At 47.5% G+C, this 18556-nt stretch overlaps 1 protein-coding gene across 10 annotated transcripts in view; it reads right to left on the bottom strand.

The window, feature by feature from the left end:
• Nucleotides 1-3272: 3272 nt before the first annotated feature.
• The window catches only part of tbc1d4 (TBC1 domain family, member 4), a 31268-nt gene continuing 15984 nt past the window's right edge, over nucleotides 3273-18556 (bottom strand). For 7 of the 10 annotated variants that reach the window (XM_081720759.1, XM_081720760.1, XM_081720761.1 and 4 more), the window contains 7 exons: nucleotides 17590-17844; nucleotides 17265-17423; nucleotides 16869-17113; nucleotides 16113-16272; nucleotides 15847-16016; nucleotides 15308-15475; nucleotides 3273-14564 (listed from right to left, as the gene is read on the bottom strand). In XM_081720759.1, coding sequence (XP_081576885.1) covers nucleotides 14328-14564; nucleotides 15308-15475; nucleotides 15847-16016; nucleotides 16113-16272; nucleotides 16869-17113; nucleotides 17265-17423; nucleotides 17590-17844 — 1394 coding nt within the window. In that variant the 3' untranslated portion in view covers nucleotides 3273-14327. Of the gene's footprint in view, nucleotides 14565-15307; nucleotides 15476-15846; nucleotides 16017-16112; nucleotides 16273-16868; nucleotides 17114-17264; nucleotides 17424-17589; nucleotides 17845-18114; nucleotides 18541-18556 lie in introns of those variants that run through there. The other 3 variants (XM_027005210.3, XM_035522851.2, XM_081720764.1) reach the window with 2 other exon arrangements.

Below are 18556 nucleotides of genomic sequence, written 5' to 3'. Positions count from 1 at the left end.
CACACCACATAACAGCAACGCCCATGAGCTCATGCCGATGGTTCTGGCTTCAGGCCCATTGCAGTCTACCCCACACTGTGTCTCATAGACACACAAGACCCCTGGGCCATCAGACAGATGCTTACAGCTCACAATCACTACATTACAGGACATAAGACATGCCCCCATTTTTTGCCTACAGTAATTTATCAATACATATAGCTCATCAGCATTTTTGTGGCCATGGAGGAGTATTTAACATCTGGACAACTAGTTTTTTGAAAAATCCTTTTTATCAGCTAATCGAAAGAGTGAGGGAGATTATCAGCGTTTTTTTGCAGTTTTAAAATTGCGTCCTATCTTCTTAGCTGGTATATGCAAATGAAGTACAAAAAACAACTCATTATATACTTCGAAAGCAGAGCAATATTAGTTAATTCTTATTGGGTTATAGAGGCCTAAGCTCACACTATTGATAACTATTCTGATCATCGATGTACCATGATGCTAAACAGAACAACCACCAAGACTACATTTCAAATAATGACTGTGTGGCTGTACCATACAGAAAGTGATGTCTGGAAGACATGCCTGTCTGAATGTCACGCCTGATATTCTCTTTTTATCAGGAAGCGAGACCAGCAAAAAAAAAAAAAAAAAATCAAATCAAAATTCCCCGAACAGGAGTTCTGATTCAGCCCGGCGAGCGTCTCCGCTGCTACTGATCACGCACACAATTAAACTCAAAGTATGCCACTGGATAAATTCACTCCACATTTGTCGAGGCATCAATTATTCAGTGGCCGAGTGTTTCAGCGCCTCAATCATGCCCCTCGCACTTGAATTGGAGGAGGAGGAGGAGTGCCGGAGTTGGAGCGAGCGTAGCTGCCCGTGTGTGGCTGAAAGTGACAGAGGCGCCCGCCTGATTGGACTGCCCGAGTGTTCATAAAAAGCCCCAAAACTTGCACGGTGGCAAAGGGGGGAGGATAACAAGACCCTCGCGTCGCTGACGGCGCGTGCTCCTGCACGTCTGGAAGCCAATAAATATGCTCTCAAGCTCTCGCTCTTGCGCACACGGGTATGTTGAATCCACCTACCAACTCAGCAGAATAAGTTGCCTTTGGCCCTGTGGGGAGCGCAGGGTCCATTCATTTGTTCTGTAATTTTGTGTCTTTGTGAAGAATTGATACACTTCTTACTCCGGTTCAGGACTGTGAGTGAGGCATTCATCTGAGGATTACCCTGAAGACCACAGCTACAGTAGTCAGCGATTAATGTACCATCAGGCATTCCCAGAACTCCCATGAATAACATTTACCCCAAGACGATAAGTGGAGCCTGGGTGTCATGGTACCCTAACTCAAACAATTGTACCCTAAGGAGTGAAGTAGGTATACCTTGAACCCATCAATATGACTGAAGGACTACTGTCTGAATAGTCTGCTTTGCTGGCCGCAGGGAACCCTGGGTATCCTTCTGCCCCAGCAGTGGAGCAGCCACTGTAACTGAAGCCGTTTTATTGTGGTTAGTTAAATACTTGGACTATGAGAGCATGGGGTGGCCAGGACTTAATGCAGTCAAGGCAACCAGTGGAACTGCTCTGGATGACAAAGTCGAACCTAGTTGATGATGGATCAGCGAGAAAGAAACACACACACACACACCCACACCCGGAGACCTTGGTTAATCTACATGGACTTTTATGAAGCTCATGGAAGAAGTAAAACAGTGTAAATATTTCCACTGGCCAGCTGCAGGATAGGAGAGGTATGCTGCTTGTGTCGGAGCATCTGAGCAAGGTTCCTGGGATGTTTGCACGGGTCGCATAACATCATTAGTATCACACAGTGACAACTAGTTAACGGTCCACACAAGACACTGACCTGCAAGTTCAACACTATGGGTACAAAAAAATATAGTCGTGTTAGGCACAGTTATAACTACTTATAAGTTATCGATACTTACCATTATTACTTATTATGCAACTTAAATTAAATGCAGACCAATCAAACCTCCTATAGAACTAATTGTCTGATTACACCCCAGACGTATACTAGATATGGGTGCCATCAGATATGCACTAAAAAGAACAATGAGAGTAAGTCCGATGTATATATCAGAGAGAAACATTTTAGTAAACCCAATAGCATTTTCTAAAACTGAATCTGGAGAATAAAAGAAACAGCTGTCTACAAAATGTGTCCCCCGGTTGTTTGACTGCTGTAATAAAGTCTGAGGTGTTTATTGGATTACATAACTGTTCTGGCTAATGCCGAAGTTGGGTGCAAATGGGGCTGGATAGAATCATGCTGCAAATATTTTGATTGGCCAGCATCTCTCTTAGTGCCCTCCCAGATTCCATAGTGACGAGTCATGCTGAGAGCCCAGTGTTTTTTCTGGCCAATTACACCATGAGGTAAGCCCAGGATCAACATTACCATGTGCTCTACCTAAAAAAAAGTGATTGCGTTCCCGTAGCTATTCTTTACCTTTTCAATTCCCTCATCTCAGATTAATGTGAAGAATTTAGAGGTAGGAGCTGATCATGTAAAGTCTGAAATCCACCCTGTGATTCAGCCCACGTTCATTTAATGCGAGATCGCAATCCATTAGGATAGGAGGGGCTTCATATTTTCTGGGCTGCAGTAGCTCCGTGGAGGGACTAGGGTTGGTTTTTGTAAAATTCTGGAGCCAAGTTCCTTCAGGGAGGTGTTGGCGGGGGTTGGGGGGGGATCCGCCATGACTCAGTGTTCCAAGTGTTATGTGAGCCAAGACATCTGCATGGCGAGAGAACTGGAGCCTGGGCCACAGCTTCAGCACTTGGTGTGAAGAACTCAGGCAAACGCAACGGTAAAACGACACACATATTTCAAAGATGACCCACTTTCTGGAGGAAAAAAAAAAAAAATTCCGTTACTTTAGTGGGGATTTACGGAGATGCTGGGCACACAGAGAAACTGTTCTCTCGTTGCTGGTCCTGGTAGAAAATGAAGCGATCGCTTCTTGCTTTTCCGTGGGTTCTTCCGGAGCCTGTGATAAAGTCTACAGCCAGGGGAAGAACCCTGCTGCTGGAGTTTCAGATTAGACATCAGTGCAATTTTGTTGTAAACGTGAGGAACTGTTACATCACTGCACCATTGTTCCATTCCATCATTTCACATTTTTTCTTTTTCTTCGTGGTTGCTAAGGGATTCTGACGATGTAGACAAGAAGTTGTAACAGTGTTTTTTCAAATTACATATAACATTTTTTAAAAGACCAAGCAAAGAAAAAAGAGAAAATTAAAACGGACCTAAACATCAGCGTTGCTTTATTTAGCTCTTACTGTCATATACTGTGTTATTTCACTTGTTCATTTCTGAAAATCAACAGGAATAATTTTTTGGTTTACACAGAAAATGGGAGGCAATTATTTTTAAAAACACCTTGATGAAGGAGAGCTCATCTTCAGACATTTTTCATGCTCATGTCTGTATCCAATCAAATCATTAACATACATAAAAAGAGGGTTAATGATATTCCTACATGCCTCTTACATGAGAGGTATACGTTGGCTATGTACTTGCAGTGTAATATGTATTTCTTTGTGTGTGGATCAAGGTGTGTGTGTGTGTGTGTGTGCGCGCGTGTCTGTGTGTGTGTGTGTGTGTGTGTGTGTGTGTGTGTGTGTGTGTGACCTCCCATGTCCTAGAGTGGCTGCTGCCACACCCCCCAGCGCTCGGTGCGTATACACGGCCATAGACAGAGCCAGGTTGCCAGAGCTACACTACTCCCACCCATTAGCTGCAGGAATCCAACATAACCATGGTAACCAGTCTCTCACCCCCGGGGAGACGAGGAGCAGAACTGAAAGGCTCCATTCAATTTCCACATCCTCAGCCTACCCGGGCTGACAGCCTTGCAGTGGCTCTCGTTGCAGTGGGCAGGGATATGTGCTCATTAAAAAAGCCAACACACACTCCATCTTCCTCACACGCCCAAGCACACACACAGGCACATGCACGCACGCACGCGCGCGCACACACACACACACACACACACACACAACACTGACATGCATACATCGCATAATCTCTATATTAGTTCTCATTTCCTCCTTCATCGTCACGCACATGTGTCTGGCCACTTAGACACCCTCACGGCTGGGTTTGAAGTCTGGCCAGGTGCTCGCACTGCCCAGCAGTAAGCTGCATCAAACCGCTGCAAACCAGTGTATGCTCGTGCTTTGCTGCTCACCAAGGTGAGGCAAAGAGTCGGACAGGGAGGCATTGGGTCGATACCATTTTTCATCCAGGACTGTAACTACTGTTCAATAATTCAGCCCTATGCTTGCGTTATTTGCGTCGTGGTCCTTTCGGTCAAACAAATGGCATGGGTCCCCGTCACTTTGAGCTAAAGAACAACGAGTCAGGCCTGGCTGATGGCGTGTCGGCCAACCATCCAAAGGGAAGGAGCGCCCCTGAGTCATACTAGCCTCCTTCCACTACACAAGACCGCCTAATTGCGAGGCGCAGTATAAATCAGCCATTTACACGTCTGCAGTTAGTCACTGAGATCGAAAGCCCCCAGCCCATGCGATGACGCGCGGTGCGAAAGCACTCCTCGCCTCTCCACCATGCTGAATCTGCCATGATGAGCTCCGGGAAAGGTTAATGAAGCACAATGGGAAATCAGGCCCGGTCCGCCCGCGCACCACCGAGAGAGGCTGGGTGGAGTGGGAGGCGGCAGCTCGATGTTCTCCCCGGCAAGCAGAGGCGCCGCTGCCCACACAGGCAGCCTGGAAGACTGGGCCAGCCTCCTGTCGGAGCTCCAGTGCTGGGCGATGAGAGAATCGTTTGGCAGGAAAGCCGGGGGGGGGGGGGGGGGGGGGGTGTTGGAGGGAGGGAGAGGGCCAGGAGAGCACCAGTGAACAAAACTTTAAAACTAAACTTTAAAAATTATTTGGGACTAAGGGGTGAACGTAAGGAAAGGCACAAGCCTGAATAAGATCGAAGTTTACATGGTTTCCTGGGTTTTCTGAATACATGGCTATAAGATTAAGATTCTGGTGACATTCCACCATATACAGCAATTAATTATTTTTTTTTTAACTATATAATTTCAAAAACATTGTTCTCATTTCACTATATAAATGCTCAGTCTAAGTATATTTTTGTAGATATAACATTTTAGAAAGAAAATCTTTAAATGCATCTGTTCAATCACCCTTCAATGTGCGATATTCATTTCAATTTTGCACACCTCCCTACTGAGCAATTCCTCCGACAGCCCAACTCCCCTGCCCCACTTATAAATAGCTCTGGGTGGCACTGGCCCACTCTTCTGATGGAGCAATAGAGATATATGAGAGAGAGAGAGAGAGAGAGAGAGAGAGAGAGAGAGAGAGAGAGAGAGAGAGATGAGAGAGAGAAAAGAATAGGCCCCTAGCCAGGTGCATGAAACTGAAGCCGAGCTGAAGCATCACGCCTCGCTGCCTGCCTGAGCCACACACCCACCGCTCTTTCGCTCGCCCCATCCAGGGAGCACGCTCAGATCGCTCACTCATCTCTGTGCCCCAACTGACCCCAGGCACCCCACGAAGGTGGGGAAGGCGGGCCTCGTACACGCCCGCAGATAACAAGGTCATACAATAAACACGATGGAGGCAGTGGTAGTGAAGCTGCTGTTTTGCTCACCATTCCTGCGTAGGATGGAGGGCGGAGGCTTCTTGTTATTAGTTAAGAGGGTGTGGTGTCAGTGGTCCAAGAGAGAGGTGGGGGGGGGCTTGTGAAATTAATTGAGGGTGTGCCCACACCCAGAGCAGCTGGATCCACTCCTTTATCTCACTTCAGCACCGTCAGCCGAGCAGGGTGTGTGTGTGTGTGTGTGTGTGTGTGTGTGTAGGGGGGTGGGGGTGTGTGCACACCCTCTGACCAGCTGCATTGAGCGAAACATCGCAACACACACTCAGTGGTTGCACTCCTGGGCACTTTTGAAGGGAGTTCACGGAAGGCCTACTCCACCCAACGCAAAGTTCACTGAAGACATGCAGCATGAGAGCTGAGCTGCAGTCCACCAGCAGGGTTGCAGGGCCCACCGCCAGGAACGGAGCAGAACAACAAATATTTGCCGCCAATGGTTTCCCCAGCCAAATCCCACCTCCCCAAACCGCCCCCTTCCGCTGTTGTGTGAAGAGCTCACACGAGACACTTTTTCAGGGAGTTGTCCCAAGTTCACGGCTTTCGTCAGGAGTGGCACGTGGTCATCCGATTCCTGCTCTGCCCACGAATGAGAGAGCCACACCGCTGACCAGAGGATGTGGCAATGAGGTCATCCAGTCTGCACACCCATGACTCGTCACGTTGATAACCAGAGCAGTCCCCAGAGCAGAGCCCCACCCTCCTCACAGGTCAGAAAGGAAGTTCTCAGAGAATAGGCCCCTCTGCCTCTTTTATGAAAATAATGGAACCAGTTATCTAGTCTAACAGATAATTTGATTATAAGGGGTGTTGCCTGAATGTTGGCTTCAACTGTCTCTTGGGAGCCAGCAACATTTGTCAAGGGATCTTACCTCAGCTGGAAAAATGGGTTTTGAGTGGGTGAAGTCAGAGAAGGGCTGAGTTTTGGTGTTCAGTGTGACCATTCATATGCTTTATTTTCAGCATTGTAGAGCCAATATCCTGTTAGATAGATAGTTTCTTCATGATTTGATTGAGTATACGTCAGGGATGAGAGATTACTTTCTCAGTTACTATTCATATATCCTCTCACATGACCCAATACATCACGTTTGTCCAGCACTCTCCATCGGTTGTTTAACGTGTTTCATACATACTGGCCACACTACTCAGTTCATCATATTAACACATTTTTGGATGCATCCTGTTCTAAAAACATATTGCCATTATCTCATTGTATTTAACGATAAATGCATCATTTAAAAATCTTTACATTTATCATTTGGATGAAACAAATGAGCATGTGTTTTAATATAAACATATTGCATAAAAACAAACTACATCTAAATATAGTTGATCCAGCCAATGCTTAGGACGGTCTGTCTGGTCTTGGTAACAAGAGGCTCAAAACACCATCCACTGACCTACCTATAGCTGTCCTTCAGGATTCCAACACCCTTCTGAGCAGTGCTCATGTACTTTCGCATATGCTCACTCATGGTTGCTAATATTTCTGACAGGAGCTTCTATGTTTTGGACAGGCAGGTTACTGGTCTGTAGTTGAACGGTGCTTGGCCTTTTTTGGAGTCCTTCATGGCCATTACTGTCATGCGTTCTGTTAGCCAGTTCAGACAGGGGGCTAATATTTAGAAGTTGGTTCATTTGTTCTGCTAACAGACTACAAGACAGCACACACAATGCCACACACCTGGATATTCTAATGCCTAGCTGTATATACAAGTCAATAAAGCTACAGGGGCTCTCATCCAGAACTCAATGGAGGACAACACTAGAAGCCAACTCAAAAACTGTCCAAGTGACAATGAAATGTGGAAGATGCATAACATATAACAAGAAGATGCAATATCCCCTCTCAGCCAGATCATTAATACGGAGTTGGATTGGGTATACAGTCAGGAGCACACCAACCGTCACTTACTTCCTGTACATGGATGACACCAGGCTGAACGCCAAGCTAGAAAGGGACACCGACTTTCCGATCCACCTGACCAGGATCTACAGAAAGGACATAGGAATGTCATTCAGGCTGAAGAAGTGTGGTTGGCTGATAGCAAAAAGAGGAAAAGTGATCAGGACAGGGGGAACTGATACCCTGGGGATTCACCAATCACACGGGAACCATGGGAGGGAAATGAGAACGTCAGCAACACCCAAGCACCATCAGAGGATGAGGCAAATCTCCATGAGTCAATTGACTGGTAACATAAAAAGGTCCAATCCATAAACAGGTAGGCCATGCCCGTCGTCATCAGATTCCCAGCAAGTACAATAACTTGCCGACGTCAAGACGAGAAGACACCTCACAATGCATTGAGCACCCCACCCAAGATCCAATATGCAAAGGCTATACTCCAGGCCAAACGAGGCCGGAAGGGGCCTACAGCAAGTGCAATAGCCACTGTCCAGGGTGAGACACAAAACAGCTACGAATGTGTGCAAGTAATGGCCCACAAGAACGAGTTGAGGGAGTTCCCCAGTTAAACGTGGGTCACCACGGAGGTAGAGGCGCTACCAAGGTTGACGAAAGGGAACAAGACAAAAAAGGTTGAACTGGAGGTCAACAATGAGGCACTAATCATGGCAGCACAAGATCAAGCAATAAGAACTAGGTTGATCAAAACTGCAGACCGTGGAAAGAAGCCTCCGAGACAATCCAGCACCTACTTGCAGGATGCGACATGCTGCCAGATAGAGCGTACACCATGGCAAGGATCATAGACAGGAACATGTGCAAAGCAGGGATTTATATTTTATATAAAGTATTATTTCCCCTACACACCCACATCCGAAAGAATACACTGAATCCAAACAAAGGGTTATAAATGTGTGGTCTATCCGTAGAGCACAGATCACACAGAACAATGGAGTGTGAGCAGGACAGGTGCAAAGCTCCATTTCCACCTTGGATGGTGGAAGAGATGCGCTGTGCCACAGGCTGCAGTGGCCAGTAGAGGGTGGAGGGACTGGGCAGGGGTGTGGCCACCTCCCACCCGCAGACCGAGCAGCGCTTTGTTTCTCTCACAATGGGGAGGCGGATTAATTCAGCGCCGGATCAGGTAAACCCAGCATTTTTTCCCGGCCCACTGTGGTCACTCCGGTGGGATTATAGGAGGCCTGGCCGTGGCAGACAGCCGGGGGATGCGGGAGCCAGAGGGGCTTGCAAATGGCCTCCAGGCAGGAGAGAGCGCGCAAGTGCTGACAGGTACATGGGGACAACTCAAAATCTACCGCCGGCCGCTCATAACGGGGGACATCTTGCGCTCGCGCGTGTGCCTTCTCCTGACAATTTGTCCAATCAGATGTGACAATGCACCATAGCAGGGGACCGTTTTAGACACAACCCACAATTGATGTCCATTTGCCATTCTGCATTATATAGAGAATAAAACGAAGCTGCAATGTACCAAAACCAAACTTGCTCAATTTATCACAGAACTCCACAATAAATATTTCATGCAGAGAGGCAGTGACAGTGTGCACTCGTTGCAGACTGCATAAACTGTGAAAGGGGAGAGAGAGTTGGAGGCAGAGTTGGAGGCAGTGTTGGGGGGTGGGGTCCCAGGAGAGGGAGGGGGAGAGGCCCCCTCTGGGACTCGGGCAACATTGCCTAGCTCTCCTGGGCAGACGCCGCACACCTGGGTCTTCCGAGCGCCAGTCGCCTGCAGCTGTCTGCAGCCTGCCTCTGTCACCTGCCATCTCTATGCAGAACGCAGGTAGCTCTAATACAGCATGACTTCTGCATACACAGGCTGCCTCTCTAAGCCCCTTTCTGCACTGCATGGACCCCAAAGGACATCGCACTAAACATCCCAATGTGCATGGGTGACTCGGACATGCATCTTTCTCAATATTCCGTTAGGAATTACACAGACATGTGGACCCGACTCATGATGTAATTTATAGGTACAAACGTTCACGCCGTGGCAGAATGTGAAAATGCGGTCAGGGATGTTAAGAGTCAGCACTACATGCTCTTAAGCTGAAAAAGTTAGGCAGAGAATTCTGTAGGCCTCAACAACAACAACAACAACAACAACAACAACAACAACATACTTTGGCTTATACCCAAGGTAGTGTATGGCTGAGGGCTAGTCTTCGGTCCCCTTTTTTCCACTGTTCTCACTTTCCACAGTAGATACCAGTCTACTCTGCCCTGCAGTAAGAATCACCTTATAAGGCAGGAGGGGAGCTCCCTCACACGCACCCCCCCTCCCCCATGGCTATCGAACCTCCCCAACCCTGCCTGCCAGCCTCCAGCTCTACTTGCGCAACAGTGACCCTTATCTGGACCCGCCCACGGACACAGACTTATGACTGCTGGGAGCGGCCGTGTCCCCAGGAGCTGCCCAGAACACGGAGCCATAGGGATGAAGAACAAAGCAGAGTCTAGAGCGGTTGTCGTGGAGCCGAAAGCCGTTTCCAGTATTTCTCCATCACGGAGGACTTAAAACTCCACCTGAAAGGTTCAGCTGAGAAAAGAAACCCAAATCTAAACCTCAAGTCTAAAGCACAAATCTAGAGGTAAGAACCCCCCCCCCCCCCCCCCCCCACCATGGGTCTTTGACAAGCCACTCTACTGCATATCTTTCGGTGGGGGGGTGGACGTGGTACTAAACAAACAGATAAGGCCACACAGAGGAAGTGCTGTACACAGCAGTCGCTCACTGTCTCCCAGAAGCCATTCCAAGCAGTCGCCTGTGCAGGAAGCGACCTCAGTCAGGAACGCGCATGGAATGTGACCTTTTGTTTGGAGTATGATATTCGTCGGGTTGCTGGCCAGGGAGCTCTCGCCACCAAAAGGAGTCTTGAATAAACAGAAGGTCTAGCAGCACCCAGTTTCCATGTCTCATCACTGGTCTAGTGACTCTCAGTTCAACTCTGTGCTGGGAAACCGGACTTATTTTTCCATCCATCTCGTAGACAGTACCTCGAATACATCTTACCCAAAAGTGCAACCTGTAATCACTCGGTGGACTAATAAATCTTGTTATGAATCGCTTATACTTTTTTGAACGTCAAGCCATAGTTAGCCGAATCTCAAAACAAAACAGCTCTTCCAAGTCAATCCGTACATTCCAGGCAACTGTTCTGGCACCTGTAATAGTGTTCGTCACAGCAACATACAAACAGGCCAGCGTCTTTTCAGACTTAAATCACATAATCGTAGTTGGGTTTGCCATTCAACTATGAAGTAATCATAGTCATTGGATTTACTATGTTTGGTAGAACTCACTGTGGAATAAACTGATCTCTTCTTACTCCACCCAACTGTAAGAAAGTAAGTACTATGAAAGAAAAGCGCACACACACACACAAAACCAAACAGTGAAGTTCTCTCAGCCTCGGGCGGCGCTTTCCAAACATGTAGCTGCAGTAAAAAACAAATAAATAAATTGCAGGATCAAATCACAGGCATTGCAACCATGGTGACCTGCAATCCTTATAAGAAAAAGCCAATCATTTTCAACTTAAAAAGTACAAGGCTTTTGGGAAACCATCTCCAATCTGGAATAAAATAAAAAGCTAGTCTCGGTCCCACTACTAAAGTCCTTGAGAATACTTCAGAGGTCAAATTAGCATTCAACAACAATTGCAAATTACTGTGTACACATGAATACATCAGTGACTTCCAGTGCTGATTGACATTCTCTGTGGAGGATGTCGGAAAGATTATTATTGCTTCGGGGTTCTCTTCAACGTTACTGCAATGCATTTAGCATAGGAGCAGGTTTGCATCATTGTGGCCATCCCTCTCTGCATGAAACTGTACAGTAATGAAAATAAAGGCCTTCTGAATGCCACTGTTGCACCCTTGGGCAATGTTTCCTATACATGTGAAAGAGGTTTTAAAAACTATCCTGTGGTGTGCCTTCAAAAAATGAAACTCAAAACAGCAAGTTGGAAAGAAAATGAAGGTCAAGGTATAAATGGGCAGTGAAAGATGTGTTTTAATAGGTTATAGGGTCTTGAACAAGAGACAAGTGGTGATCAAAGAGCATTGACGTAATGAAAAAACAAACAACTAGAGACCTTCTGACTGTGACCATGAGTCAAGTTTTATGAAAGACATTAATAAGAAAATACTGCCTTTGGCATCTTCTCTATGAAGCAACAGAAAGTATGAGATTAACTAGCATCTATTTTTTTAACCATAAGTTCTATGGTGCTTCCATTAGCACACACTTCAATGGTCATATGTAGTTATACTTCACACACATCTTCAAAAAAGACCTTGTGGACACACTCTCCCTTGAAGGACCTGCTTTGGATTGTCAGATATAAGGTAGAATGACCATGTTTAACACATCTTTGTGAGGAAACAGAAGCAGACCACCACAAGGACAACCAAAAGGATTAAAAGGATAACAGTGACATGTTACAAGACTTGAACAACCTGCTGTAAATAAAATGAGATGCTTTTGGACTGAAGAGAGTCTTGGTGAGTGAAGAAGTGATGCCAAATGTTCTACCAGCTGTTCAGAACAGCAGCCAAGCGGACCACAGGGACTTCAAAACAAAGCCCCAAAAAGATTCATTTGCTCTGGTGAGATTATTTGCCATCAGTATGTTAACAGGTGCCTCCCACTGCTGTTAACTTAGATGTGTAAAGCCAATTGTCTCACCACCAGGGCACCTTGTCTTCTAAGCAGACACGAGAGTCACTGTTGCCTCATTCGTCTGAGGCTTTTGCTCAGTGCCCGTTTCAAGCTTTTAGGAACAGAATAGAGTCTAGCGCTGTTGGCCTTTTAATTCAAATTATATTTCCAACAGACACAAGCAGACACCTACAGAGTCTGTCTTCTTCTAACGCATGACAAACCCATTATTTCCAAAATGCCTCCACTGGCCTTATAAATATACGTTTATTTAAGACCAAATGAAAGAAATTGTTTGAAAAGCATAAAACACTTAGATGTCTTGAATTACTTTATAAAAAAGTTAAAACAGAAAACACACACACACACACACACACACACACACACACACACACACACACACACACACACACACACACACACACAACCACAACAGTAATCAGTAACCCATCTGCAACCTTTCAGCTCTAAGGCAACGACAGGTGAATACCAACCTCCCACAATTCATCTAAAACGCACATAAACCAAGGACTGTGGAACACTGCCGTATGGTGCCTGCTCACATAGCCTGGCCAACTTCTGCCAACAGTTCATTTAACTGGGAGCATAAGACAACAGCAGTGTGGACAAGCTGGGCCCTGTGATGGGAGGTGAAGGGAAGTTTAGATCAAGGGTGATAACTGATAATTAGAGCAAAACAAACCCTTCAGAAATGGGAACATGTCTTGAAATGGGAACAAGAGCATGTGGGCTTTTTCAAGCATTCCCACACTGTCTGTGGGGATGGCGTTGTCCAGGAGTGAGCCCTTGTCAGACGTGCGCATGTACACTTAACTGTTTTGGTGACAGCTGTACATGAGAAAACAACAGAATGCAGCACGTTTACGTTCTGCTCGTCAGTCTGACGTTACTGGTCGTCTGCTAGTCACATGGGAGGGCAGGGCTGATGAGAAATGCCGAACACTGATTATGCGTCGCATCTCACCTGAGCACAGTGCACATGGCTTCAGCTGGCCATCACAGAAAAACACGTTTACCCACCGCAAGTACCAGCATGCAAATCACTGCCACCTCGCCCTCCCTCCATACCTGCAAACTGCAATATTCATTACTCTTAAAGTGAAATTTTAATAAAGAAATCTCCACCGATCATAGCCCTTGGAGCAGAGGGAATGACGAGTCTTACGCTAACGTTACTGCTGTCCACAACCATGGCGGCAGTGGGTGGGGGTCTTTTTTTTTTTTTTTTTGGAACAGATCTTGCACTGGAGTACTTTGACGAGACAAAAGAAAAAGGTTTTGCAAGTGAAGGGCAACAAGACTTTGCATAGCAACGGCTACGGAGCTTTCATTTACAATATGTGACATCTACACAAATATGCTAAATACCATGTGCAAAAGCAACTTTGTAGTAGTAATCAGCACAAAGCTGCAGAACATCTCGTGTCTCCGATGTGACTCATTTGCCTTGAAGCCCAGTCAGTTCCTGGTGAGGCACCCAACCAGCACAAGGCTTTGGAGAGGAGGTTAAAATTGGATGACAATCAGCAAGTCAGAGAGGAAATGGAGAGACGTTTTCGGTTCCTGCCTGAACTTTGGGTTAAGCTCTTCCAGCACAGTGTCAATCTGATAGGCCAAGTCTTGGGTTCCCCCCCCCCATTCGAAATCGTCACTGTCTCTTTTGTTGCACTCCATCAGGAAAAGCTCTCTGGCAAACATAAACCGGAGTCTCTCTGCCAACCGATCCCAAAACGTACAGCAACATCACGGCAATGCTGCTCAGCCATGAGTCACACTGCTCTTTGGAAAGAAAATACATTCGTATTGTTTTCAAGTATTTGCAACGCAGCTGAGACCGCTGCGTCGGTCGTTATACGAAGAGTCCGCCATCTCCTCCCCGACAGCTGAAGAGAATTAAGCAGGAGTTCTCACTCCTCACTCTCATTTGGGGTTGATTTTTCTTGTTTTGCAGGCACTGGGATACAAAGCGGGGTAGGGTTGTAGGAGGGTGGGTGGGTTCGGGGGAGGGCTCGGAGAGATTGGGGCGTGGCCTGTCTGGAGCCACCCGCCCGGCTCAGGGCTTCTTGCTGGCTGCTTTGGTTTTGCTGGTGCTGCTGGCCTTGAGCTGGGTCATCTCCACGTCGCCGGCGGCAACGGTTTCCACGGGGAGGCTGGTGCGCATGCGCTCGATGGTCTTCTGGTAGGAGGCCTTCTCCTGCTCCAGAGAGCGGATCAGGTGTTTCATCTGACTCTCGCGGGCCAAGAAGTTCTCCACGGTGTCCTCCAGACTCTGGATCTTCACCCGTGCTGCCTACCATACACACACACACACACCAAAAAAACAACTAAGAACAACAGGCTGTGTGTCGAAAGCCTGTGCGCTAATAACTCAAATCTAGGTATCCACAGGGCTGTGGTCTATGCTAGAGCTCACGGCCGTTAGCAACTGCGGGGTGGAGAGTATGAGACATTAAGATGGATGATGTCTGGTTGAAGACCGATTACCTTTAATGAGATCATCTTTCAGGGTTTCCCTTATGGGAGTAATACAAGCCTCATACTATTCAGCAACACCTTGCCATTGTACTCCAGATTTTTGATCAACGCCAATTCTTAACTTTTTGTCTTGAATTCACATCTAACTAATGACACAAACGTCAACACACATCTCAAAAATCTCAAAATTCTTAATGCTTGAGAACGGAACAGAAATAGACTACCATATCTGCAAGTGAATATATCTGAAGGGCTCTCAAAAGTGTGGTTCAAGGGAAGAATCTTTGGCAGAACATACACTGGCAGAGATGTTTGAATTACTTTCCTTTGTCCTTTCAGAGCTCTGCAAAATTGTATTATACTGCCACCTACCTGCTTATATGAAACCTTGGACTCCACTTTTCAAAAGGCCTCAACTAGAAGTGCTTTCGATTTATTTATTTTTAAATCAGCAGTTACCAGATAGCCTTAATTTTGACTGTTAAAAGCAACTTTGCAAAAGAATAATTAAAAAAAAAAAAAAAAAAAAAAAAAAAAAAAAAAAAAAAAACTTCCCACCTGAAGTTTCTCCAGCAGTTCCATGTTTTGCTTCTTCAGCAGGACACTGGTCTTCTCCAGCCTGTCCAAGTCCTCCGAGCATGGCGCACCATCCGCCATCTCATCCTGCAAGACGTGATACTCCACCTCATAGGCGTGCAGCTGCTTGGAGATGTCCATATCTAAAGCCTGCCAGGCAACAGTGCCCTCTGGGCATTACTACGAGTGACGCAGGACAGATACTGGTCTGCAGAGGACCGTTTGGGGAAATTCTGTGGACTAGATTTTGTTATAAAAACAATACTTATGGTCACAATTGAAGTATGTCATGAAGCAGGAGAGAACTGAAGAGAGTTCGTGTTACCAGCTCAAACATGATTAATAGAGAACACAATAGCATCCCACAACGAAAGAGTCAGTGTTCATTTGTCCGTGTGTTGAGCAAACAATCACATGGGACTACTGCATTTCTGTGATTACATGCTAATCTCAGTGCACAGGGTGTGGTTCTCTCCCTTACGCTTACAGTAAAATTAGGAGAACCTGGGATGACCTTGTACCTTGGTAATTGTCTCTTCCATCTGGTTCTGTGTGAAGGTAGGGATGGTGGTCTTAAGGTGGTCCACAATGCTCTCAAAACTGTCGCACTCCAGTATCTCTCCCTCGTGGTTGCTCAGCAGACACAGGGCCAGCTTAAAAATCACCTCCGTGCCCTGGACAAACAGGAGGTCTGCCGAAACGCGACACGGATACAAGTTCACAAAGCGTGCACACGAGAACAGGGCAAAGCGACTGTGGCGCGGAGGGAGAGCAGAGCTGGACGCACCAAAGACGCGAGAGACGAAACCAAGCGGGAACTGTGAGGCGAAGACCGTGAGGAACCAGGGCGCAGCGTAGAGGCTGGGGCCGACCTCGTGCTCCTCCAGGTGGGTGTACAGACCACGGTGGTAGTCGTGCAGCAGCCGTGACAGCTGGTACATCTGGATCTGCACACAGAGAGAGAGAGAGAGAGAGAGAGAGAGAGAGAGAGAGAGAGTGTGTGTGTGTGAGCGCACGTTGGGCACCGGGTGGTATGGAAGCTGGCTCACTCACTGGGTTCGAGGACTAAATGTCAACACTGCTGCTGAATAACCAGAGAGCAACAGTTGGAAGACTAACACAGCGATTGGCTAAGAGGGGGTGTTTGCAGAGGAGGTGTGGTTCAAACGTGCAAGTGTGTGCTGTTTGCTTTTGAAAGTTAAGACCACCCAGTTGAGGGGGTGAAGGGGACGTTGCCTGACGTGAAACAACTACTCAGAGCCATGTAATATCTACGAGGGCACAATGATAAAAGCTACTTAAGAGTAAATGGCTTTAAAGCATTTTCACCGCACGAAATGTAAATCAGTAACTTCTCATTTAACATTAAACCATCCCTCAGCTCACCTAATATGTTGGTGCAGTCACTAAAAAAAAAAAACAACCCTGTTTGTTCTGCTGCCTTCTTGACCACGGCACACCAACCTTTACTCTTATTGTACGGAAAAATCCACGGTACTGACGAGTGACGTGCTCACGGGCCGCGAGAGCCCGGGTGCCGCACCTGCAGCGCGATCATGTCGGGCCGGTACTGGCGCCGGAGGCCCAGGTCGTACATGAGGAACTTGAGCGTGTCGAAGGCCTGCTCCTCGCTCATGTGTAGCAGCAGCACGCCGGCCACGAAGCTGATGCCCTGGCAGTAGCCCACCTCGGCGTCCAGCAGAGAGTAGGCCTTCAGCAGGTTGTAGAGGGAGAGCTGGCCAGCGCCCAGCTGGGCACTGAAGTATCGGTGCGTGGGGAACGTGCGGCCTGGAGGGGGGCGTATGTCACGGAGTAACGGGCAGGTGAGTGGAAACATTGCGAGAAAACGTGTATACGTAGGACGCGAGACAAAACCGGCAGTTTTCCGGTATCTACTGCGCGAAGAACCGGATGAGAGGAGGGCAGGACGTGCACGCACCCAGGTCCACCAAGATGGCGTGCTGCTGGCCCGTCAGCTGCTTGAGCAGGTCCTGGTAGGGCGTGCCAGGGGGTTGCAGCCACTGCGGCAGCTGCTGACGCAGGCGGTGCTGCCGGCACAGGAGGAGCCACACTTCCCCGCGGCGAGCTTTAGGGACGCCTGCACACACTCTCGCTTTAACCTCACCAAAGGAGAAACGTACGCTACCGGCAGCCAGAAAGCAATGAAAAGCGTATGGTCCGGGACCACTTGCGATTGATGGCCTAATGCAATTTAGATAAAAATGTCTCATAAAATGAGGGACGGGGTAAAAACTTATTTTTACGTTTCAGCAGTTGATTTTGGAAACCAACAAAGTCAAGTGTACAATCAGCAACACGGAGAGTAGCGCGATGAGTGCAGGGCGTGGCAGCTCCGTTACCCTGGCACAGGGCGGCATGCGCCTCCTTGTCCCACTGCACTTTGGACCTGCAGGTCCCGCTCAGCTTCCGCTCCCACAGAGCCTGCACCTCCTTTGGACACTCGCCCACCTCCTGGTAGTCCAGCTTCATCTTACGGATGTGCAGCTCATCTCGGCTGGCTGTACGCACAAGGACACGGACACACACACACACACACACACACACACACACACACACACACACACACACACACACACACACACACACACACACACACACACACACACACACACACACACGTTAGTCAGTTTTCAACCTCGTGTTAAATATGCTGAGTACAATTAGAGCTGTGTGTAGGAAAGCCACTCAAATCATTCGTTAGGAGAATCAAGCTGCAGGAGTTAAGGACACACTAGAGAGACATGAGGATGAACCCTAGGTCCAGTCACCTGCCGTTGCCATGGGGACAGAGGAGTTAGATGCCATACCAACTTCGGATACAACTTCAGAGTCATTCTACGTCCAGCAAAAGCTTTCACGCGCTGGAGAAACACACGGGAGTGCGCAAACAGCTAATCAGCAGAGAGCAGCTGGAATGGGTCTCGGACATGCGCACCCCAATAAAGCTCTTCATCGAAAGAAGCCCTATCTATGCATGCAGCAAATTAAACCATACATTAATCCACAAGACAAACTAGCCACAGGGAGACCAAGAAGAATGAATAATGGACTAGCAAGCGAGGGCGTGCGACACACAGGGTTCGCCTCGCTCAGGTGTAGGTTTTGCGGCTAGATCACCGGCCAGTAAAGAAGTCGTGCGGCAGCTTCTCTCGCCAGGGGGTCATTGCGGGCGGCAGTGTGCCACCCTCAACGAGTATTCCACTCCCTCAC

This window comes from Electrophorus electricus, chromosome 9 (genome assembly GCF_041902795.1).
Source record: "Electrophorus electricus isolate QZ-2024a chromosome 9, ASM4190279v1, whole genome shotgun sequence".
Classification (NCBI taxonomy): domain Eukaryota; kingdom Metazoa; phylum Chordata; class Actinopteri; order Gymnotiformes; family Gymnotidae; genus Electrophorus; species Electrophorus electricus.
This window is presented reverse-complemented; position numbering and strand designations above follow the sequence as displayed.